We start from the raw sequence: 25,709 nt of genomic DNA on the forward strand, positions 1-25,709 counted from the left end.
TTTCCTCTCAATATACCTTGTTCCTCTATGGAACCTTGGGTCATTGGTTTGGACTATTTCTGCACTATTGTCACAATATAGCTTGATAGGCAGGCTAGTATGCTCCATAACCTCTAAATCAGTGAGATCAAACCAAAAAACTTCATTTGTTGCCTTTAAGGCTGCAATGTACTCCACCTTCAGGTTTGAGTCAGCGGTTAAAATCTACTAACTGATTTCCCTTCCATTGAGTAAACATACACTAAGTCATGAACTTTATATAGCTGATTTAAAATCAGAACTATCATATCTGACTGGAACCACATCATCATATCCATAAATGAGTATGAGATCATTGGTTCTTTCTAAGGTACTTTATAATATTTTTAACAACAGACCAATTATCAAATCCGAGTTCAGACTGATATCTACTGATTATCCCTACCAAGTAGCGGATGTCCTGTTTGGTGAAGACCATGGCATATATGAGACTCCCATATGCCGAAGCATATTGTTCCAGTCTCATTTGCTCAATCTCCTCTGATAGTCTTGGAAAACTATTTACTAAAGAGAGCAATCCATGTCAATAATGCAAGAACTCATTCTTTGAGTTTTGCATACCAAACTTGGTCAAAACTTTATCAATGTAAGATTATTAAGATAAGCCTATTTTTCCTTTTAACCTGATCTTGCCAAAACTTGATCCTAAGAATATAGTTTACATCTTGAAGATCCTTCATTTCAAAAGTAATTGAACCTTTTTATTGATGACAAAACTTTTCATATCATTCTAAATGAGTAGGATGTCATCAATATATATAGAATTAGAAAAATAATGACATTCCCTTGTACACTCATGATTTATTCATTAAGAAATCTTCTGGTATCTTTTAGTAGATTAACTTGCCTTCCATAGGTATCACTCTACTAGAAAGTTCTACAAGATCCTAGATTTAATTAGAATACATAGATTCCAACTCTGATTTCATAGCAACTTGCCAAAATGATCTATATCCATATCGGTTCACGCTTCCGTGTAGCTTACTAGGTCCAACTCATGTTTAACAGGAATGTCCATAAAGATCTCACCTAAAAACATGATTCTGTCAGATTGGATGATAATCCTCCCACTACAACAATGTACCGATCCAGGAATCTGTGTACTAGATGGTACTGACACATCAATAGGGAATTCGTATATTATTCTTAATCTCTATAATAAGTGTGTTCACATATGGTACATCTGGTACTCATGCCATATTCTCTAACATTATGCTACTAGGTATATGATTTATAATATGATCCTCGTATAGATAAACAATGAGTGTAAACAATCAAATTTTATCATTGAAATCATAAAATAATCCATCCTAGTGCTTTTTAGAGTAGCTATCAAATCTATCATGCGTATGATTTGTTTCCAACTTACTTGTTCATATCAAGCGCACATATGCAAGACTACCCCATATGTGCATGTGATTCAAATTAAGATTTAGTAAAAAAAAAACACAGCTCAAACGGTATCCTTGAGACAGACTAAGATGGAATGCAGTTCATAATGTGCATTGATATCATTAACGCTAAACTCTTAAATGAAAGAGATAATGTAGCATAATTGATCATAGATCTAACCATATTAAGCAGAATTCTATTATTTTTATTTGACACCTAAATCAATTTAGCATCAATTGCGGAAAACTGGTACACAACACCCTCATTGACCATATAGTCTTTGCACTATCCCAAGAAATACTCATATCCACGATCAGATCGAAGTGTCTTGATAAGTTTACCTAATCTGTGTTGCACATCAGTCTTAACACTCTCGCAATATACCAAAAGTTTAAGACTTGTGTCGCATCAGGTAAATTTATTCAAAACATGAGTAAACTTGCTTGGATGTTCATAAGACCATACGTGTCTATGTGTACCGACTCTAATTGTTCTTTATGTCTATTTCATTTGGTTGATTAAAGCCCTTAGGGTTATCTATCTTTCAAAACTGGATTCACAAGTTGGTTTGGCTCCTCTGCCTCACTAGGTTATAAACCTTCTTTGACCAATTTTTGAATCTTATTTTAACTGATTATAACCCAAAAATAGACACTAAAAATATAACGAGTCAGGAATAACAAATTTTCTCTTAACATTCAATCTAGAAGATGCAATATTAGTTTTTACATCCTGCAAATATTAAGAGCTTGTGATTATAGTGTATTAAACATCTTTCAATGCACCAGAAGCAATCGCACATCTATTCAATTTTATAAAACCAGTTTTACAAAATAACAATACAGTTTAAACAAAAAGTGAAACAAGAATTAGATTGCGTCTAACATCTGTACATAAAGATAGTCTCTAATACTAATATCATCACACTCTCTAATTTCAGATGTAATACTCCCACTGACTTAGCTACAACCTTGATATCAGGTCAAGTACAAATATATATCCATATCATCGAGGCTTCTGGATTCCTGAAATCCTTGCAACGAATTGCAAACACATTTAGTGGCTCCAGAATCTATCCATCAGGAATTAATAGATAAAACCACATAACATGGCTCAATGATTAAATATATATTTTCCTATGCCATGTCATTGCTTAGACAGTTCGTCCTTGAGTGTCTTAGTTAGCGGCAAAAGAAACAATTTCCTTCGCCCTCAACATACACTACCTTATTCCCTTTAACCTCTTAGATACCTATGTTTTGTGCTAGCCTAGTCTTGTTATCATCCTTCTTCTTTACTTTGCCCTTCCACTTGGGCTTAGAAGAAGACGGTATAGACTAGGTTAGATTGATAGGAATGCATATATTATTGATTATCCCTTCATTTGTTACCAATTCTATAAGAATATCAACGAGTGTGAACTCAAACTGATTCCTTATTTAGTTCACTCTAAAAGAGTTGAACGAGTTTGGTAACAAGGCAATAATCATGTCAACTTGAAACTTACCACCCAAGTCAGCCCTATTGATCTCCAGCTAATTTTTAAATAATAAAGAATCATTTTTTAAAATCCGATATCATGTTGGAGTTCCTCAGGCTATCTTAATGGTATTTAAATTTGACACAGTACTTAGGCATATGCTCTATCTAATCTCACCAAAACATCTCATTGACATTTAACATGATGCTTGAAGAAAATAAAATAATGCAAATGTTAGCTTTGGAGCATATTCGAGATAAATTCTAGAATATTGCACTAATTCATATCATTTGCCTTATTGCACTTATTAAAAGCATTAATGTTCTCTTAAGTATCTTAAAGTAAAATGATTAAGTTTAGGAGTAGAAAATACATTTTGTACCCTTACATTGTGAATAAAATATCTAAGTTCATTTTCCAGTCAACATAAATGAGGTCCAAATACATTGAAAATGTTAGCAAGCAGATAAAATAGATTAGACATAATAAATCTGAATATAAATGCATTCATACAATATGCAAGGTGAATTATTACTACTATCATGCATACTTAAAATTAAAATGAGCTCGTCATCCACATAGTATAATAAATCTCAATAGAATAAGATTTCATTATTATTATTGGTGAACAATCCATTTTAATTAATACGGGTCCCTCAACTCCATAGCATAATAAATCATACAATCAATACGTCAATAATTTATCCTGATAGAGGAGTTCATTATTACTATTGTTAGGATTCATTTGCTATTAGGTGATCACTTCCATTAAAACAATAATATGTGGGTCCCTTAACCACTGCATGAAAAATTGGATCACCAATACGCCAATAACTTATTCGGTTGGCGAAATTCATTATTGCTATTGGCGGGCAAATCCTATGATTTCCATATCTCTTAAGACAATGCCTTATCTATCATATGAAATGATTCCCGATTTCGTTTAGCCTTTCTAAAATCACCAAGTGTAGATCACTCCATTGGGAAACTAACACTATTGATTTTAGATTGAGTGTATAACGTTATTAAAGCTCTAATGAAAAATAAAACATTAAATATCTGGTTATTATAATCTAGACTCTTTAAATCATGCGTAGGACCTTATTTTTAAAAATCTAATTACAATGAACATTTAATATTATTATTTTCATGAGACAACCATTCTTGTAATATTAAGACTCTTCAAATCATGCTTGGGACCTTATTTTTGAAGATCTAATTACAATGGTTTTAATAACAAAGGCCATAGGGTAATGTATAAAAATTCCCGTTCCCACTCAATTTTTAATCATTCATAATTAGGGTTTTGATTTTATTCATTTACATGATATAATGCATGCAAAACGTCTTAATTTTAATCCAATTAAATTTAGAAAATATTTGGACTTTAAATGATTCGCTAATATTTAATTTGAAGCACACTTTAAAAATAATTTACAAAAATAATTTTTCGTTTCCCAATAAGTACCCTCAAATTAATTAGTAAACAAATCCAATTAATTTTCATAATTTAATTGATATAAATCAAATCATTTAATTAAATATCATGGATCCAATGCATAAATAATAATTAATAAACAATTATCTATTCTATGCATCACATACATCAATTAATGACAGATAAAGTAAATAAAAATGGCCAATGGAATCAGCTTTTAACATTCAATTGCTCTAAGTATTGCGTGAGGGTCCTTCGTCGACTTGTAAACACCCGTAGGAGGTTGGTATGCGCCTGAAGAGGTAAAACAGCACATAGGACGCGATAGGAGAGTCCGCAGCACGTCCCCACGCGCTTGGGGAGTGTGCAAAGAGTCCTTATGCGCTCCCATGCGTTGGAGGGAGGTGGCGGCACTCATCACGCGCTCCCACGCGCCTGCACGGGTGCGTGGCAGTTGCCAGCGCGTGTCACACGCTGGCACGCACCTGTTGGCACGTGTTGCATCGGTGCGTGCTCCTGTCGCGCTGGCACGCGCCTGTTGGTGCATACTGCATCGGTGCGTGCTCCTCACGCGCCCTTGGATTGGGTGCTCATTAACGCGCACCTTAAGTGCGTTTCACCGGATCTTCACCCTTGCCTATGCTGATCTAATGGTTGCAGATCCGGTTGCATGGAATATTGGTGCACCGCATTGCACCGGATCGACAGCCTTACTCCGGCGCCACCCTTGCCGCCGACGGTGCTCCAGCCACTGGAGAATTGCTGGAAAAATATTTAAAAACCCAGAATATTAAATTAAGCAAAAAAAAATTCTTGAAAAATTTTGAAAAATTTCAGAAAAATTCCAGAAAATTCCTAAAGCATAATTTAACCCTTTTGGACCTTCTTGAAGCTTCATAGCATCCTTTGATGAAGATTACATGGCTTTAAATAAATTTAAAATTTGAAATACAATGAGAAAAATTAAATTACATCATTGAACTTTTAAACGGCTAAATCAAAGCCTTAATTATATTCATCCAAAAATAAAATTACATTCAATAAACCTATAAGCTTCATCCATGGCCCAAACACACATCATCATCCATTCACAATTATACATACATCATTATGTATCAATATATTAATTCATACATCAACATATATTAATAAATAAATATATGCATATTAAAATTGGATCCATGAATGATGAATTTTGATAAAACATGATCTCTAGTAATGAATCAAACCATACTCTGATACCACTGTTAGGAAACGTGCCTGTTTAAAAACTTTTTGAACGATTTTCATTCACAGATCTTGATTCATCACATAGAGACAAGTTTTATGCAAAAATACAATATGATGTATCATTCAATTAATGGATTGAATACCTACATCAAAGGTCTGAGTAAACTTTTAAATCTTTTCTCTAAAGTGAACGTTCTCACTTATTGTAAATTCCTTAGTAAGATGCCTTCTCCTTAGATCTCCATCTTCTTGGTAATTGTTTTGCCTTTAGGAATCACTCATAAGCCTTTATGAATGACCTTGGAAAACTAGGCTTGTGGGAGCCTCCATTAGATGAGAACATTAACTTTAATTTTCAAAAGAAAGAAAATAGATTCCTTTTTCATTCTTCCAAAAAAAATCACTCATAAAATATACATAGACCATGTATATATATAGGCAACATAAAGATAAAGAAAAGGAAACAATAAATCCTTCTTACTCTCTAATTCACATGTCTCAAATTTAATAGGATTTCACTATCAAGTTGGGCTATGAGTGAGAATTCTTTGGGCTTATTATTTTATTGGCTACAATGAATTAATAATTGGCCCGGTCCATAGATCCAATTCAATTAATTCATAAATTAATTTCTACTCCACTAAAAGAAATTAATTAAACTCCAATTAAATAATAAATAACCTCTAAGTTAATGTTGCACTTTGACTCCTCTATGCATAATTAGTTATCGGATAAATATAGGCATCAATCCGACTACTTAATTAATATATTTATTTTGGTACCTTTGATTATTTCTGGCTCGATCACAATAAAACATTTGTTTGACAAAAATAATAATTTAAATAAATAAATATATAATAAATCATTTTATCTAAAAACACATGAAGACCTTCGAATTTACTTTGTGATCAACCATAATCAATACAAAATAAATACAAGTAGCAATGATGCAAATATTGAAAATATAACCCTTTAACTATTAATTACATAACTACCCAAAGTGTCGGTCTAAGGATCCCGAAATATCTGCTGAACAAATCAAAGTAATTATTAATTAATAAAAGAGTTTATACTTTTCTCATACTTAAGAGTCAAATGCCATGATAGTGATAGGGAGCAATTGCATACGATAACTCTCGCAATATATCTCAACCTAAAGCGGATCCAGTTCAAGTCTTAATTAATTATGAGTCCATCCATAATTACCGACTATGAACAATTTATGATTACTATTTATATTCATGTATTGATCGTCATCACATATATATATAAATATTTCTTGTAATCAAGTGGACACAATTAATTCTATAATAAATCGAAACATAATACATTGAATTCACCAATTGTATAAAGCATAAATATTTCAAAAATGTCAGGAACTTATGTCATTATAATCCAAATGAGAATTTGCTATGCCAGGACATGTAAATCCCAACAGTTTGGAACAGCTCCAATAAGCCCTTCTCAGTTAAGGATGCTGTGAAGATGTCAAAGTCAACCATAACTTGTGGGGCTGTTTGATTCAATGGAGGTGTTCCAAAGCATTGTTTCATCCTCTGGCTTGCTGCTAAGGATAGACTAAGCACTATGAACAAGCTCCTTCAATGATGTATGGCTCAATCAAACCGATATATCCTTTACAGAAGGACTGCTGAAAGTGTTCAGCATCTATTCTTTATAAGTCAGTATGCCTTGATCTAAGAGTCTGTTGCTATTGCTGTTCGAGATTCTCAAATGGAACAATCACAAGTGTCAGTCTAAGAGGAATTGGTACCATCAAGTTTGCAAAATCTTCACATGATTTGGAGAGAAACAAACTCTGTAAGATACTCTAATTCATATTTGGATGAATTCTCTGTGTCTCTTCAAATTACAACTTGATTAGACTTAAAATGTTGCCCTTTACTGCAACTACATTCAAAAGGCATACTGTTGAATACATTCCTTTCGGGAATGTTTGATTCTTTCTGTTGGTTTGCTGTTGAGCTTTGGTTAGTTCTTGTTTGTACTATTGGGGAATGCCCCTTTTAATTCTGTGCTGTGTTTTCTTGAATGAAATAGATAACTTATAAATAATAAGAATAATATTACAAAATAAAAAATCTAAGTTGGAATAACTTGAAGTTATATCAGCCTGCTTCCTTTGAGGTTTTGAATTATATAGCAAATTGCCCCTTGCCGTTAAATACTTGACGTATTATGCTGATGTCAGCATGAGAAAATTGTTTGAAGGTCAATTTTGCCCTTCTAATGTTTAAAATGATATTTTTAACCTCACTGACCAATGTATAGTTACCAATCCATCTGTGACCTATTTAACACCAATGTACCAAATTGACCATCCTCTTACATTAACAAACCCAGAAACATCACACCCAATTCACCACCACCACTGCAAAAGAACACGACACCCTTCTTGGCCTTGGCATTCAAAAATAAAGCGAAGAGGTTACTACATAGCCTTCATCAACACCCCTCTCAACATCAAGACACTCCAATTTTCTCTCCCTCCAAACACCCGACTTGTAGAAACATTTTTGAAAACCCTGGAATAATAAAAGAGCTAAAGGAGAAAAGCCCAAAATTAATTCCTGAAGAGTAACCCTCATTAATCCAAATACACTCGATCTACGGCCCTTGTCTTCAAAAACTCAAAAACTATATATATATATATATATATTCTTTCCAAAACTGTAACTAGATATAACTAAGAAAACAATACCACTCCTGTAACCTGATTTAAGGTGTTTTTCTCTTTTGCCTAACTGCATTAACTTAAAAAATTAAACATTCATATATATATATATACACACACACACACACAAATAGTTGTTGATTTTTTATATTATTACTATGTTCAGCTATCCAAATTTATATATTTAAAAAAAAAAAAAAAAAAAAAAAAAAAAAAAGAAAAACGAAGAATTGGTATGATAATTTTTTTTTGTTTGACATGTTACTCAGGTAAAAGATTATGTAATTGGCCGAGTCAAATGGAAGGGAAGGTGATGTCAATGGAAGCTAAAGGAAAGGTGATATCAATCGAACCAAAACAAAAGGTGATATCAATGGAATCGGGACAAAAGGTGATATCAGTGGAAGCTTAACAAAAGGTTATATAAGTGGAACGGGAACAAAAGGTGATTTCCAGTTCTAATTGTTCACTGGTAGAGACTGGTTTGGTTTAAGCCTTCTATCCTTGCCATTACTTCATTCTATGGTAGAGATTGGTTTGTTATTACATGGTCCCAGGACAATTGGTCTGGGACCAATCATACCATTGTGTGTGCAAGTTATTCAAGTGTTGAATGGTGACGACACAAAAATTTCATAAGACAAACAACCATTTTTAATCAAATTATATTATGCTAGTAGTAGCAGCATCTTCTTTGAGAATTAAGGGAGAAGAAGGCTGTATCAGCCTTGTGAAAGCCCATCTCTCACACATACACATGTATATATCAGATACATTTTAATTAAAGGTTGACAATCAATTTATCTTCATATATTTATTAAATTTTGCACAAAGTTACACACATAACCCAAACACAGTTAAAAGTAGGGTACAGTAGTTGATTGTAGACAATCTAAATCAAGCTAAGTGGGACCAACTATCTGCATAAAAAATGTTGGGCAACATCAGTATTTCACTGTCCTCTAAATGTTCTTGATTCTGGAGGAGTTGTGTAGCAAAATCCTTCAACCAATCCATGCGATCTTCTTCTGGTTGCGTTAGTACTGTTGTTCCATCAAATTCGATTGCTTGTGTGATGAGGTTGCTGCAGTCAAAATCATTCAACCAATCCATGCAATCTTCTTCTGGTTGCGTTAGTACTGTTGTTCCATCAAATTCGATTGCTTGTGTGATGAGGTTGCTGCAGTCTTCAGCTTGCATTAGTACTGACGATAGTAATTTGGGCAGTCTTCAAGTGCCGGAGTTACAGTCACTTTGCACTCCTCTGCTTGCATCACCTTAACGTGGGATTCCACCTTAATTTCTTCCCGCTTTTGCCTTTTAATTCGGCAAATTACAAAGCTAGTAATACTATAAAATCAACAAGTATATAGTGTGTGTATATGAATAAAATCTAATTACGGTTTTAGTAACATAAAAAACAAGGTGCCACAAACATATACAATATTATACAATATAAGATTAGTGCCGGCAAGAAAGTATTCAGTCACGCTCCATCCACTCTTAGCCTTCGGCGTCTTAGCATCCGATTTCATCCTATATGTAAAAGTTCTCTTCCTTCCTATCAAAGAAGCTGTTCTTGATCATCTTCTTCCCGGGTACCAGTAGTACCATTGACATATTTTATAGGTTTAGCCTTGTCTTGTCCCTTCCATGTACCCATCGTCGTCGTCACACGATCGATCCTCGAACCGTTTCTGTGCTTCTTCTTCAACTTGGTGAAAAAATAAAGAACTTTTTCTTCCGAACCCTCGAAAAGCTCCAAGGGCTCCATGCCGTAAATGTCACAGTCCTTCACAACACCCTCCCATGGCAGGGCTTCTTCCTTCGCCTTGCACATAAGATACTGAATTAACTCACTGTCGGTTGGATGAAACTTATAACCAATGAAAATTTCTTCCATATCTTTCCTGATCAGCAGCACCTCGAGTCACCTCTTCACATGCAATAACTCCCTGTAAAGCTAGACGCAGTTGAGCCCTATTGATTTGGTCAGCCAAGGACTCCAAAGCGCTAGGTCTATTCCAGAAAAGCAGTCGGCGGCAGTTGCAGTAGTCTTTCTTTGTAAAACCTAAAATCCGATTTGCCGCCTCCAATTTAGTCTTTATTTGGAAAACCTAAAATCTAGATAGAAATGATGAGAGCAGAGCGTTCCTTGGCCTTTTTATATAGGTAACTTACTTGCCATAAAGGTTAACGCCTCCAATTTAGAAATTAAAGACAAAAAAAAAAATTATCTAATAAATTGACAATTTTGCCCTCTCACCCCTCCTACCCAATAACTTCTGTTTTTTTTTTTTTTTTTTTCTTTTAGTTGAGAAATAAAAAATAAACAGAAAGAAAGACCATTGATCCCTGCAACTTTTTGGTTCAGGCGGTGATTTTGATTTAAAAATTTTATTCTACTTCCACGTAATGCAAAAAAAATTATTTCAAATTGGTAAGCCGATTTAGCTTTGCCAATATATATTTTTTTTTAATAATATACCTAGCTTGCTATTTTTTCCTTTTTTTTCATTATATACTTATAAAATATTGATATTACCCCCTTAAAATTATTAAAAAATTCATTCTTGCCCCTACCTAATGTTTTGGGTCAGTACGACAATTTTTTTTTTCATTTTTTTTTTTTTTTTGAAGGAGATGTAGGAGGGTAAAATTTTCCTAGGGATAAATTTTGGAGTGCCAATATCATCACATTTTTAATAAAATACTATAAAATTGGTACAAAAAAATTAGAAACAAATTATCATTAATCAAGTAACGTTAATTGGGTTGTGGATTTAAATGAAGACTTTTTATAATACCAATTTGATTATTGTTATAATTTGGTTAGATTTAAGCCAACTCATTCACCTGGGGTTAAAAAATAACAATAATAAGTGACATTTGTCATGCAATTTCTAATGTACGAAAGAAAAAAATATATTATGGTTTTTCATCAAAGATTTTATAACAAAATTTGAATAATTTTTGTAGCAACTTAAAAAATTAGTTACATCATTGTTTGACCAAAACTTAAGTGCAATTTACTCATAGAATAATCATCAAGTCTACCAATTGTATAAGCCCTCCCATGCTGTGAGTTAAAGACAACTATTTACAACTTAAACACTTTTCGGATGATGACATCTTCAGATTTGGTAAGGTAAAATGAATAAAGATACCCCAACGATAAAATACAATAAAAGTACATACTTGCCTTTGACTTCTGAATTGACCCATGTGAAATATTGAATTACCTTTATAATCTCCTATTAATTGACCAAAATAGCCCTCAAAAATGAAAAAACAAATATGATTGCATTGTGACCTGTTTTTTTCTTTTTCTTTTTTTTTTTTTTTCTTTGTTTTTGTAGAAGAAAAATGTGACATGTTGTGTAAATAATGTTTCAGTAAACACTAAGAAATAAAAAGATTAGTTTATGTGTGATATTTAATATAGGGCTATTAAAAATGGTCTTTTAATATTTAATATGTTACTACGGAATAATAAAAAATATATATTTAAAAATCATATTTCTTACTTTTTGAAATGCAAAATAAGAGTTTTGTATTAGAATTTTGTTTAAGTATTAGATAATATAATTAATCCATCTATTTTAGCGAGCGTATTAAACTTGGAAAGAAAAAATTTTCTTATAATGATTTTATATTATTTTAAAATTTTAATTTTACATTACTAGTTACCCTCTTAAAAATTCTTGGCTCCACCCTTGTTTGTTTGGCAGTTACAGTGGTGGAGTTTGGTGGTGGTTTTTTTTTTTTTTTTTTTTTTTTTTTTTTTTTTTTTTTTTTTCTTTCAAAGGGTCATTTTGGTCAAATAAAAAGACTTATAAATGTTAATATTATACTTTAATGATTTAAATGGGCCAATTTAATAGTCTAACAATTACGTACGGAATGTTGTTGTTCAAGTTTGCAAATTTGGGAATAATTGGATTGCACTTTCTTTTCTCTAAATTGTATCTATCTATCTTTATTATAAAACAAAGGAAATATGAGTACAAATTATCTGATATTCTCACCGGGGCACTCCCCTTATAGTATGGTATTAATAACTTTTAATAATCGATACATCCTGTCAAAATAATTGTTTCATAATTCTAAGCATACCCGTTTGGGGGCATATCTATAATTCAATAATTAAAAACTCTAAGACTGCCGGTGAGAATACTTATGCAAATTACGTGCGTCTGCAAATCATGATATTCTCTCTGTCGGGAAACGTGCTAGTTTTAAAAAACTTTTCGAGAGATTTTAATTCATAGATCTTGATTCATTATATAGAGACAAGTTTTATGCAAAAATAAAACATGATGTATCATTCAATTAAAAGATTGAATACTTACATCAAGATTTGAGTAAACCTTAAATCTCTCCTCTAAAGTGAATGTTCTCACTTATTGTAGATCCCTTTTGCTAGACACCTTTTTCATGAATCTCCATCTTCTTGGTAATGGTCTTGCCTTTAGGAATCACTCATAAGCCTCCATGAATGACCTTGGAAAACTAGGCTTATGGGAGCCTCCATTAGATGAGAACATAAACCTTAATTTTCTAGAGAAAATAAGTTTATATTTCCTTCTTCCAAAAATCACCCCTAAAATATACATAGACCATGTATATTTATAGGCAACATAAAAATAAAGAAAAGGAAACAACAAATCCTTCTCAATCTCTAATTCATATGTCTCAAATCTAATATGATTCCAATATCAAGTTGAGCTATGAGTGAGAATCCATTGGGCCTATTATTTTATTGGTTACAATGAATTAATAATTGGCCCAGTCCATGGACCCAATTCAATTAATTCATAAATTAATTTCTACTCCACCAAAAGAAATTAATTGAACTCCAATTAAATAATAACTAACCTCTAAATCAATATTACACTTTGACCCCTCTATGCATAATTAGTTATCGGATAAATAAAGCCATCAATCCGACTACTTAATTAATATATTTATTTTGGTACCTTTGATTATTTCTGGCTTAATCACAATAAAACATTTGTTTGACAAAAAATAATAATTTAAATAAATAAATATATAATAAATCATTTTGTCTAAAAACATATAAAGGCCTTCGAATTTACTTTGTGATCAACCATAATCAATACAAAATAAATACAAATAGTAATGATACAAATATTGAAAATATAACTCTCTAACTATTAATTACATAACTACCCAAAGTGTCGGTCTAAGGATCCCGAAGAATCCGCCGAACAAATCAAAATAATTATTAATTAATAAAAAAGTCTATAATTTCTCATGCTTAAGAGTCAAATGCCATGACGGTGATAGGGAGCAATTGCATACGACGGTTCTCGCAATATATCTCAACCTAACGCAGATCCAGTTCAAATCTTAATTAATTATGAGTCCATCCAGAATTACCGACTATGAACCGTTTATGATTACTATTTATATATCATGCATTAATTGCCATCACATACATATATATAAATATCTCTTGTAATCAAATGGACACTATCAATTCTATAATGAATCGAAATATAATACATTGAATTCACCAATTGTACAAAACATAAATATTTCAGAAACGTCAGGAACATATGTCACTTTAATCCAAATAGGAATTTGCTATGCCAGGGCATATAAATCCCAACAACTCCCACTTACCCTCATAGCCAATTCAAATTGCACTTAACTCCAATGTTATCCAGATGATGATCAAAATTATTGATCAATGACACCTTTGATAATGGATCAACAAAGTTGTGTTCCAATGCAATGTTCTAGCTACAAATACATTTTCTTGCCGGACAATATCATGTAGAACATGATACTTCCTCTCAGTGTATCTTGTTCCTTTATAGAACCTTGGGTTATTGGTTTGGACTACTTCTGCACTATTGTCACAACATAGCTCAATAGGCAGGCTAGTATACTCCACAACCTCTAAATCAGTGAGATCAAACCAATAGGCTTCCTTTGCCGCCTTAATGCTGCAATATATTCCACCTGCAGGTTTGAGTCAGCAGTTGAAATCTGCTTAACAATCTGCCAACTGATTTCCCTTCCATTAAGTGAACATACACTAAGTTATGAACATCATAGTATCTACTTCTGATTGAAAATCAGAACTAGCATACCTGACTAGGACCATATCATCACATCTATAATTGAGTATGATATCCTTGGTCCTCCTTAGATACTTAATGATATTTTTCACAACAGACCAGTTATCAAGTCCAGGATTGGACTGATATCATCTGACTATCCCTACAATGTAGCGGATGTCCTATTTGGTATAGACCATGGCATATATGAGACTCTCATATGCCAAAGTATATAGTTTCAGTCTCATTTGCTCAATCTCCTCTGCTAGTATTGGAAAACTACTTACTAGAGAGAGCAATCCATATCAATAAAGTAAGAACTCATTCTTTGAATTATGCATACCAAACCTGGTCAAAACTTTATCAATGTAGGATTATTAAGATAAGCCTATTTTCCTTTTAACCTGATCTTGCAAAAGCTTAATTCTAGGAATATAGCTTACATCTTGAGAATCCTTCATTTAAAAGTAATTGAACAACTACCTTTTTATCGATGACAAATCTTCCACATCATTCTAAATGAGTAGAATGTCATCAATACATATATAGAATCAGAAAAATAATGACATTCCCTTGTACACTCATAATTTATTCACTAAAAAATCTTCTGGTATCTTTTTGTAGATTAACTTGCCTTCCATAGGAATCACCCTACTAGAAAGTTCTACAAGATCCCAGAATTTATTAGAATACATAGATTCCAACTCTGATTTCATAGTAACTCGCCAAAACTATCTGTATCCATATCGGTTCACGCTTTCGTGTAGCTTACTGGGTCCAATTCATGTTTAACAAGGATGTCCATAATGGTCTCACCTAAAAACATGATTCTGTCGGATTGAATGATAATCCTCCCACTACATTAATGTACCGATGCAGGAATCTGTGTACTAGATGATGCTGACGCATCAATAAGGAATTCATTTATTATTCTCAATCTCTATAATAAGTGTGTTCACATGTGGTACATCTGGTACTCATACCATATTCTCTAACATTATGCTACTAGGTATGTAATTCATAATATGATCCTCCTATAGATAAATAGTGAGTGTAAACAATCAACTTTTATCATTGAAATCATAAAATAATCCATCCTAGTGACTTTTAGAATAGCTATCAAATCTATCATGCGTATGATCTGTTTCCAACTTACTTGTCCATATCAAACGCACATGTGCAAGACTACCCCATATGTGCATGTGATTCAAACTAAGATTTATTAAAAAACACAGCTCAATGGTTCCTTAAGACAGACTAAGATGGAATGCAGTTCATAATGCGCATCGATGTCATTAACGCTAAACTCTTAAATGAAAGGGATATTCATAACAGTTTTATAATTCTAAGCATACGCCGTTTGGGGGCATTTATGTAATTCAATAATTAAAAACTCTTAGTTCGTTCTTGAGGTCTTCTGTTAACACACGCACGCTGCTGATTGCTCTATCTCTCTCGTCTCTCCTTTTGGGTTTATTTCTAGGGTTTAATAGCAGCTTTCAGAAACCCTAGAATCTGTTTGATTAACAATGTCGGACTACCTACCGGAGGAAGTGATAATGGACATTTTGGCAAGACTGCCAGTGAGAACTCTTATGCAAATCAGGTGTGTCTGCAAATATTGGCATTCTCTCATCGCTACTAATAATTAGGTAATCTTTTACCAATATCGGACCACTCAGTTGAACAACATCAACACCACTCACCTACTTCTCATTAGGAACAATACGTACACGTCTTAGAAAAGAACTATTTTCCCTGTATCTTGATAACGAAGCTCTCACTGCGTACCATTTGAATATAACTAATCCATTTATTTCAGTGAGTGCATTAAACATGCACAAAAAAAAAAAATTCTTACAATGATTTTATATTATTTTAAAATTTTAATTTTACATTACTGATTCTCCCCATCATATTTCCTACTTTTTGAGATGGAAAGCTAGAGTTTTGTATTAGAATTTTGTTTAAGAATTAGATAATATAGCTAATCCATCTATTTCAGCGAGGGTATTAAACATGCAAAAAAAAAAATTCTTATAATGATATTATATTATTTTAAAATTTTTATTTTACATTAATAGTTTCCCAAAAAATTCTTGGCTCCACCCTAGTTAGTTAGTTATTTTTTTTTAATTTATTATTATTATTATTATTATTTTTAAAAAGGGACATTTTGGTCAAATAAAAAGACTTATAAATCTTAATATTGTACTTTAATGATTTAAATGAGTCAATTAAGATGTGGGATAATTACGTACTCTTATCATGGTTAGAGGTGTTGTTGTTCAAGTTTGCAAATTTGGGAGCAATTAAATCGCACTCTTCTTAAATTGTATCTATTTGTCTTTATTGCAAAATAAGAGACTGTGAGTGCAAATTACCCTTATTTATTTATTTATTTATCAGATATTCTGATATTCTCACCAGAGCGCTACCCTATGGTATACTATTAATTACTTTTAATAATCAATACATCCTGTCAAAATAATGGTTTCATAATTCTAAGCATACGCCGTTTGGGGGCATTTATGTAATTCAATAATTTAAAACTCTCGGTTTCGCTCTTGAGTTCCTCTGTCAGCACGCACACTGCTGATTGCTCTCTATCTCTCTCTCTCTCGTCTCTCCTTTTGGGTTTATTTCTAGGGTTTAATAGCAGCTTTCAGAAAATGTGTTTGATTAACAATGTCGGACTACCTACCGGCTACCGGAGAAAGTGACAATGGACATTCTGACAAGCCTGCCGGTGAGAACTCTTATGCAAATCAGGTGCGTATGCAAATATTGGTGTTCTCTCATCCCTAGTAATAATTTCGTAATCTTTTACTAATATCGGACCACTCATTTGAACAACATCAACACCACCCACCTACTTCTCATTAGGAACTACAGTACACGTCTGAGAAAAGAACTTTTTTCGCTGTATCTTGATAACGAAGCTCTCACTGCATACCATTTGATATCAAAAATCGTCCAATCACAAAAAATTCTCCGTATTTCACCATTCTTGGTTCTTGCAATGGATTGGTATGCCTTAACGAGTATACACCGAGCAGCACTAGGAATGTTTTATATTTGTGGATTGGTTAGAATTTCTTATGTTTCTAGTGGCCCTCAGGTTGACATTTATTTTCTTGAAGAGGGCTGTTGGACAAGAATAAGTGTTTCTGGAAAATCCGTTTTGATTCATCTCATGCTTCTCTCAATGGGACTATCCACTGGATTTCCGAGCCCGGTGATCGTTACCCGTTCATTGTGTCTTTCAATTTGGGTAGCAAGGTTTTCTCCTCCATGGACTTGGAGTTTTTCAAGACTCATTTTTTGTGTTGCATAATGATCCTCTGGTAGGCAATATCTCAATCAGGGTGATGAAACAATACGGTGTTGTGGAGTCGTGGACCAATCTGTTCATTTCTGATTTTGGTAGAGGAGCTTATGTGAGAGTTATTGGCTTAAAGGGGAATGGTGATGTTCTTCTTACAAAAAATGAGAGGCAAATTTCAGTTGACATAAAGACTCGAAAGGTCAAGTATCTTGGGGTACATGGACATGCATTTTGTGTCAATACTTGCACAGAGAGCGTAGTCTTAATCGACAAAGTAAATGGAGGCGTTGGGGAGCAAGCATGGTATTCTCAGAGGCACCATGAATTAGGATTAGTGTGCTCTTGGATTCGGATTAGATTCCACAAACAATGACTATAAAGTGGTTAGAATTGTTTACCTCTATGATAGCATTGTTGAGATTGACATTTATTCGCTTAAGGAGGGATGTTGGAGAAACCTTAGTGTTTCTGGTCCCGTACTCCCTCTCTGTTGTGATTCATCTCAAGTTTCTCTCAATGGGACTATCCATTGGCTTTCCGGAGGTGGTAATTTTCCTGGCCCGTTCATTGTGACATTCAATTTGGGTACTCAGGTATTCTCTTTGATGGAGCTACCAAGGAGTCTAGTTTATAAAAACGCACCACGTAGGTTGTCTATTGCAGTGTTTCAAGACTCACTTTTTGTGTTCGAGAATGATTATTATGGCAAAGTATCAATCTGGATGATGAAACAGTATGGTGCTGTGGAGTCGTGGACCAATCTGTTTAGTCTTGATTTTGATAGAGAAAGTTCTGTGAAAGTTATTGGCTGGAAGAGGAATGGTGATGTTCTTTTGACTAAAGATGAGGAGATGGTTTCAGTTGACATTAAGACTCAAGAGTTCAAGAATGTTGGGATGCGTGGATATGATGAGCCATTTTGTGTCAATGTTTACACAGAGAGCTTAGTGCTAATTGACAAAGTACATGGAGGCTTCGGTGAGCAAGCACGCTCTTCTCTGTTGCAGGCACCAAGAACAGAGTTGGAGGAACCAAGAAAATTATAAGAACCAAGAAACAATAGAAACAGCAAGCAAGATATATATATGTACCCCACTTTTTTTTAATCCTATTAGTAGTCCTTCCTGCATGACATGTATATGAATGTCAAATGCTAGTTTAATGACATATCTGTGTGGTCATGGTCAATATAAAGTTTGTGGTCATGTATCTCTACTAGTAAAGAGTAGTAGGTTTTAGTTGTCTTAGTACGTGGAGTATTAGCTAAAGTTTCAATGTTGATTTTGTTGTTACCTCGGTTGGTTTAACTACTTGGACAGGGATGCAGTTAACACTTTAGAGTGATGATGTACTTAGCTCCACTAATGGTTCATTTGTGACTAATTTTCATTTCGTATGAGACTTGACCTGGATTATATTCTCTTCTTACCTGGAATGATTTTTATATGATTGAATTGGCTAGCATGGGGGAGAAAGCCATTTTGTTTGTTCAATAGCTTCTACATGCCTTGTTGAAAATGTATTTTGTTCATAATCCCTTTTATTTTATTTTCTTTTAATGCCATTTTCTGCCATGAATTTGTTGTTGTGTGCGCTAAATCGTTGCAGATAACTTTTAACTCTTATATACTCTGTGTGGACTTGCCTTGCACTTTAACTTTGATGCGCTTATCTGAATAAGAAAATAAAAGTCTATTTTACTATAATGTTTGGCCTTATTCTAAAAGCAATAATCAAGATCACAACAAGGTGTGATTTATATCTTCATATGGGGTATGTAGTAACTCAGGCCAGAAGACCTCCTTATTGTTTGATTCTTGGCTTTCACGCGGCGCTGTTGTTCTTTGAGAGGGTCATAGAGTTAGTTATTTTCGACTTTGGTATTCCTAAAGATGCTCAAGTTGGCTGACATTATATCCGATAGAGGGTGGGAATGGCCTGAATTGCATGCGAGATAATATTAGGGATATTGGTTCTTTGGTTGCTCAAACACTCTGTACCTTCTAGGATAGGGAATAATGATGTTGTTTGGTCCAGCTCCAATAAGCCCTTCTCAGTTAAGGATGCTTATGAAGATGTCAGACTCAACCATAACATGTGGGGCTGTTTGATTTAGGGAGGTGTTCCAAAGCACTGTTTCATCCTCTGGCTTGCTGCTAAGGATAGACTAAGCACTATGAACAAGCTCCTTCAATGATGTATGTCTCAATCAGACCGATATATCCTTTGCAGAAGGAATGCTGAAAGTGTTCATAATCTATTCTTTATAAGTCAGGATGCCTCGATCTAAGAGTCTGTTGCTATTGCTGTTCGAGATTCTCGAATGGAGAAATCACAAGTGTGAGTGTAAGAGGAATTGGTACTATCAAGTTTGCAAAATCTCCACATGATTTGGAGAGAAACAAACTCTGGAAGATACTCTAATTCTTATTTGGATGAATTCTCTGTGTCTCTTCAAATTACAACCCTATTAGACTTAAAATGTTGTCCTTTCCTGCAAGTAGGTTCAACAGGCATACTGTTGGATACATTCCTTTCTGGAATGTTTGATTCTTTCTGTTGGTTTGCTGTTGTGCTGTGTTTAGTTCTTGTTTGTACTATTGGGGGATGCCCTTTTCAATTCTGTGCTGTGTTTTCTTGAATAAAACAGATAACTTATAAGTAATAATAATAATAATAATATTACAAAATAAAAATTCTAAGTTGGAATAGCTTGAAGTTACATCAGCCTACTTCCCTTGAGGTTTTGAATTATGTAGCAAATTGCCCCCTGCTGTTAAGTACTTCACGGATTATGCTGGCGTAAGCATGAGAAAATTGTTTGAAGGTCAATTTTGCCCTTCTAATGTTTAAAATGATATTTTTAACCTCAATTACCAATATATAGTTACCAATCCATCCGTGACCTATTAACACCAATGTACCAAAATGACCTTCCTCTCACATTTACAAACCGAGAAACATCACACCAAATTCACCACCACCACTGCAAAAGAACACGACACCCTTCTTGGCCTTAGCCTTCAAAATAAAGCAAGGAGGTTACTACATAGCCTTCATCAACACTCCTCTCAACATCAAGAAACTCCAATTTTCTCTCCCTCCAAACACACGACTTGTAGAAACGTTTTTGAAAACCCTGGAATAATAAAAGAGCTAAAGGAGAAAAGCCCCAAATTAATTCCTGAAGATTAACCCTCATTAATCCAAATACACTCGATCTACGGCCCTTGTCTTCAAAAACCCTAGATATAACTAAGAAAACAATACCACTCCTGTAACCTGATTTAAGGTGTTTTTCTCTTTTGCCTAACTGCATTAACTTAAAAAATTAAAGATTCATATATATATACAACATAAATAGTTGTTGATTTTTATATTATTACTATGTTCTGCTATCCAAATTTATATATTTTTCTTCTATCAAGCAACTTGAAAAAAAAAAAAAAAAAGACTTGGTATGATAATTTTTTTTGTTTGATATGTTCAATGGAAGTTAAAGGAAAGGTGATATCAATGGAAGTTAAAGGAAAGGTGATATCAATCGAAGCTAAAGGAAAGGTGATATCAATGGAATCGGGACAAAAGGTGATATCAGTGGAAGCTGAACGAAAGGTTATATCAGTGGAACGGGAACAAAAGATGATTTCCAGTTCTTGATGGTGTCCTCTTCATTTTACCGAGGACTGAGGTCAGTTGCAGCAGGTTTTTTTGCTTCCTCTACTTTGGGGTTTCTTTTGGGATTTCTGGTGGGTAGCTTTGTATTATGCCTTTGGCTTTGCTTGTCCATTTTGGAATAAACAACTTAACTTCAATAAAAGTCATATATTGCCTCCATATAACTTTGGTGGAACAATTTGATTGCTTTTTTAATCTGTTTACCTAGCGAATGAAAAAAGAAGAAGGTGGCGGGCAGGCATTTTAAATTTGATTAATAGTCAAAATTAACATTAATAGTTTAAATTTGGTGATTACCTTTTCAAAGGTTATGGTAAGGGTTTCAGCTTTTCCTCCCTTCTAATTGTTCACTGGTAGAGACTGGTTTGGTTTAAGCCTTCTATCCCTTGACATTATTTCATTCTATCAGCCTTGTGAAACCCCATCTCTCACACATACACATGAATATATTCGATAAAATTTAATTAAAGGTTGACAATCAATTTATCTTCATGTATTTATAAAATTTTGCACAAAGTTACACACATAACCCAAACACAGTTAAAAGCAGGGTACACTAGTTGATTGTAGACAATCTAAATCAAGCTGAGAGGGACCAACTATCTGCATAAAAAATGTTGGGCAACATTAGTATTTCACTGTCTCCTAAATGTTCTTGATTCTGGAGGAGTTGTGTAGCAAAATCGTTCAACCAATTGCAATCTTCTTCTGGTTGCGTTGATACTGTTTTTCCATCAAATTCAATTGCTTGTGTGCTGAGGTTGCTGCAGTCTTCAGCTTGCATTAGTACTGTTTTTCCATCAAATTCAATTGCTTGTGTGATGAGGTTGCTGCAATCTTCAGCTTCCATCAGTGCTGTTTTTCCATCAAATTCAATTGATTGTGTGATGAGGTTGCTGCAGTCAAAATCATTCAACCAATCCATGCAATCTTCTTCTTCTTCTGGTTGCGTTAGTACTGTTGTTCCATCAAATTCGATTGCTTCTGTGATGAGGTTGCTGCAGTCTTGTAATATGGGTTCCATTGCATGTGTGATGGTATTGCAGTCTTCAAGTGCCGGAGTTACTGTCACTTTGCACTCCTCCGCTTGCATCACCTTAACTTGGGATTCCAACTTAATTTCTTCCTGCTTTTGCCTTTTAATTCGACAAATTACATAGTCTTTGACCTGAGTATCATATCAAATCAGTATTTAGAGACTGTTGAATTCTAAAAAGATAAAAAAAAAAATATAAGAGACATATATATATATATACACACACACACACTGTACTTACTTTTGCTCTTTGGAGATTAGTGCCGTCAAGATTATATTCAGTCATGCTCCATCCACTCTTGGCCTTCGCCGCCTTAGCATCCGATTTCATTCTATAGGTAAAAGTTCTCTTCCTTCCTATCAAGCCAGTTTCTTGATCATCTCCCTCACCGGTACCAGTAGTACCATCGACATCTTTTATTATAGGTTTAGCCTTGTCTTGCCCCTTCCATGTACCCATCGTCGCCGTCACACGATCAATCCTCGACCCGTTTCCGTGCTTCTTCTTCAACTTGGTGAAAAAATAAAGAACATTCTCTTCCGAACCCTCAAAAAGCTCTGAGGGCTCCTTGCCATAAACGTCACAGTCCTTCACAACACCCTCCCATGGTAGGGCTTCTTCCTTCGCCTTGCACACAAGATACTGAATCAACTCACTGTCGGTTGGAAGAAACTTATAACCAATCAAAATTTCTTCCATATCTTTTTCTCTCCTTTTGACAGGCTTCGTAATGCTTCTGGGCATCAACGCGATGAACTAAGTTTCCACGGCAGAACGGAGATCAAACTTCTGAGAAATTAGACTGATCGTACCTGCGGGCCAGAGAGAGCCGCCGCTTGACTGAATTCTTGGAACCTTCGTTCTTTACAAAACCTAAAATCCTATAGATAATGAGGGCCCTTTTATAGGCAACTTACTTACCATAAAGGTACGCCTCGCCGCCTCCAATTTAAAAATTAAAGACAAAAAAAAAAAAAATATTAATAAAGGTTCGCCGCCTTAAAGACAAAAAAACAAAAAATAAAAAAATCTAATAAATTGACAGCTTTGCGCTCTCACCCCTCCAAGCCTAATATAATAACTTATGTTTTGCTCTAACCTTTTTTTTTTTTTTTTTTTTTTTTTTTTTTCTTTTTTTCTTTTTTTCTTTAGTTGAGAAATAAAAATAACAAAAACGAAAGACCATTTATCCCTGCAACTTTTTGGTCTGTGATACTATCATAAATTAAGATTTTTCTATTGGATCAGATCTCTCATCTCTTCTTCTGTTAATTTAAACAAGGCCAAGTAAAATAGGTAAAAAATTTACTGACGACATTTTTTTTTTTTTTTTTAATTTAAGGAGATCGATGTAGGAGTGTAAAATTTTCACTACAATTAATAATGAAAGAAAGTGGATCGCTAGGTTGAATTTTGGAGCATCAATATCATCACCTTTTTCATAAAATATTATGGTACAAAAAATTAGAAACAAATAATCATCAATCAATTAACGTTAATTGGGTTGTGGATTTAAATGAAGACTTTTTATAATACCAATTTGATTATTGTTGTAATTTGGTTGGATTTGAGCCAACTCATTCACCCGGGGTTAAAAAATATTAATAATAAGTGACATTTTGTCATGCAATTCCTAACGTATGAAAGAAAAATATATATTGTTGTTTTTCATCAAAGATTTTATAACAAAATTTGAATAATTTTTGTAGCAACTTAAAAATTTAGTTACATCATTGTATGACCAAAACTTAAGTGGAATTTATCCTTAGAATATTCATCAAGCCTACCAGCTGTATAGCCCCTACGCTGTGGGTTAAAGATAGTTATCTACAACTTAAACATTTTTCAAATGATGACATCTTCCAGATTTGGTAAAATAAATAAAGACATCCCAACATAAAATTTGATAAAAGTACTTACTTGCCTTTGACTTCTGAATTGACCCATGTGAAGTATTAAATTATTTTTATAATCTCGTATTAATTGACCAAAATGACCCTCAAGAATGAAAAAACAAGTAAGAAAAATGTGACATGTTGTGTAAATAATGCTTTAGTAAACACTAAGAAATAAAAAGATTAGTTTATGTGTGATTACTTGCAAGTGATATTTAATATGACTATTAAAAATGGTCTTTTAATATTTAATATATTACTACGGAATAATAATAAAAATATATTTAAAAATCATATTTCTTAATTTTGAAATGGAAAATCAAAGTTTTGTATTAAAATTTTGTTTAAGTATTAGATAATATAACAAATCTATCTATTTCAGCGAGCGCATTAAACATGCAAAGATAAAATTTTCTTATAATAATTTTATATTATTTTAAAATTTTAATTTTGCATTACTAGTTACCCCTTTAAAAATTCTTGGCTCCACCCTTGTTTGTTTGGCGGTCACAGTGGTGGAGTTTGGTGTTTGTTTGTTTTTTTTCTTTTTCGAAGGGTTATTCTGGTCAAATAAAAAGGCTTATAAGACTTATAAATGTTAATATTATACTTTAATGGTTTAAATGGGTCAATTTAATAGTCTGAGATGTTGTTGTTCAAGTTTATAAATTTAGAAATAATTAAATCACACTCTTTTTAAACTGTAATTATTGTATCTACCTATCTTTATTACAAAATGAAGAAAATGTGAGTGCAAATTACCATAGGGGGGCTCCCCTATAGTATGGTATTAATTACTCCGTTTTTCACCATTATTGGTTCTTTCAATGGATTGGTATGCCTTAACGAGTATACACCGAGCAGCACTAGGGATGTTTTATATTTGTGGAACCCCTCTATTGGGAAATTCATAGTACTTCCAGAACCTCGCATTACCTATTGTGATCGTGCTCTTGGATTCGGATTCAATTCCACAACTAATGACTATCAGGTGGTTAGAATTGCTTATGTTTCTAGTGGCCTTGAGGTTGACATGTATTCTCTTAAAGAGGGCTGTTGGACAAGAATTAGTGTTTGTGGTACCATACCCTGTATCCGTTTTGATTCATCTCATACTTCTCTCAATGGGACTCTCCACTGGATTTCCGAGCCTGGTCATCGTTTCCCGTTCATTGTGTTTTTCAATTTGGGTAGCTAGGTTTTCTCCTCCATGGAGCTACCAAGGTGGCTACATTTTATGTCTCTTGAGTTTTTCAAGACTCACTTTTTGTGTTCCATAGTGTTTCTCTGGAAGGCAACATCTCAATCAGGGTGCTGAAACAATACGGTGTTGTGGAGTCGTGAACCAATCTGTTCACTCTTGATTTTGGTAGAGGAGCTTATGTGAGAGTTACTGGCTTGAAGGGGA

General features: G+C 33.7%; 3 protein-coding genes across 3 annotated transcripts; 1 reads left to right on the top strand and 2 right to left on the bottom strand.

Annotated features, from left to right (window-relative positions):
• Nucleotides 1–9,838: 9,838 nt before the first annotated feature.
• Nucleotides 9,839–10,177, bottom strand: LOC132281735 (protein ATAF2-like). The gene has a single exon (XM_059783409.1). It carries the CDS (start codon nucleotides 10,175–10,177, stop codon nucleotides 9,839–9,841), a length of 339 nt encoding a protein of 112 aa, XP_059639392.1.
• An 11,772-nt stretch (nucleotides 10,178–21,949) lies between these two features.
• LOC132281736 (NAC domain-containing protein 2-like) lies at nucleotides 21,950–23,553 on the bottom strand. Its single transcript, XM_059783410.1, has 2 exons — nucleotides 22,647–23,553; nucleotides 21,950–22,537 (listed from the first exon to the last, which is right to left on the bottom strand). The coding sequence occupies exons 1-2, from the start codon at nucleotides 23,148–23,150 to the stop codon at nucleotides 21,950–21,952; spliced, it is 1,092 nt and encodes a 363-aa protein (XP_059639393.1). The 5' UTR covers nucleotides 23,151–23,553.
• Nucleotides 23,554–25,085: 1,532 nt separating this feature from the next.
• Nucleotides 25,086–25,499, top strand: LOC132281737 (F-box/kelch-repeat protein At3g06240-like). Its single transcript, XM_059783411.1, has one exon. The coding sequence runs from the start codon at nucleotides 25,086–25,088 to the stop codon at nucleotides 25,497–25,499; it is 414 nt and encodes a 137-aa protein (XP_059639394.1).
• The last annotated feature ends 210 nt before the right edge of the window (nucleotides 25,500–25,709 follow it).

Source organism: Cornus florida, unplaced genomic scaffold, assembly GCF_030987335.1.
Source record: "Cornus florida cultivar Cherokee Brave unplaced genomic scaffold, ASM3098733v1 CherokeeBrave_3.0.0_Hap2_Chr11, whole genome shotgun sequence".
NCBI lineage: Eukaryota > Viridiplantae > Streptophyta > Magnoliopsida > Cornales > Cornaceae > Cornus > Cornus florida.

Excerpts from the sequence above, each read along its gene's own strand:
- LOC132281736 (XM_059783410.1), bottom strand. The coding sequence starts at position 23,150 with ATGCCCAGAAGCATTACGAAGCCTGTCAAAAGGAGAGAAAAAGATATG. Across the intron at positions 22,538-22,646 it reads CTAATCTCCAAAGAGCAAAA|GTCAAAGACTATGTAATTTG; the intron begins GTAAGTACAGTG and ends TATGATACTCAG.
- LOC132281735 (XM_059783409.1), bottom strand. The coding sequence starts at position 10,177 with ATGGAAGAAATTTTCATTGGTTATAAGTTTCATCCAACCGACAGTGAG.
- LOC132281737 (XM_059783411.1), top strand. The coding sequence starts at position 25,086 with ATGGTATTAATTACTCCGTTTTTCACCATTATTGGTTCTTTCAATGGA.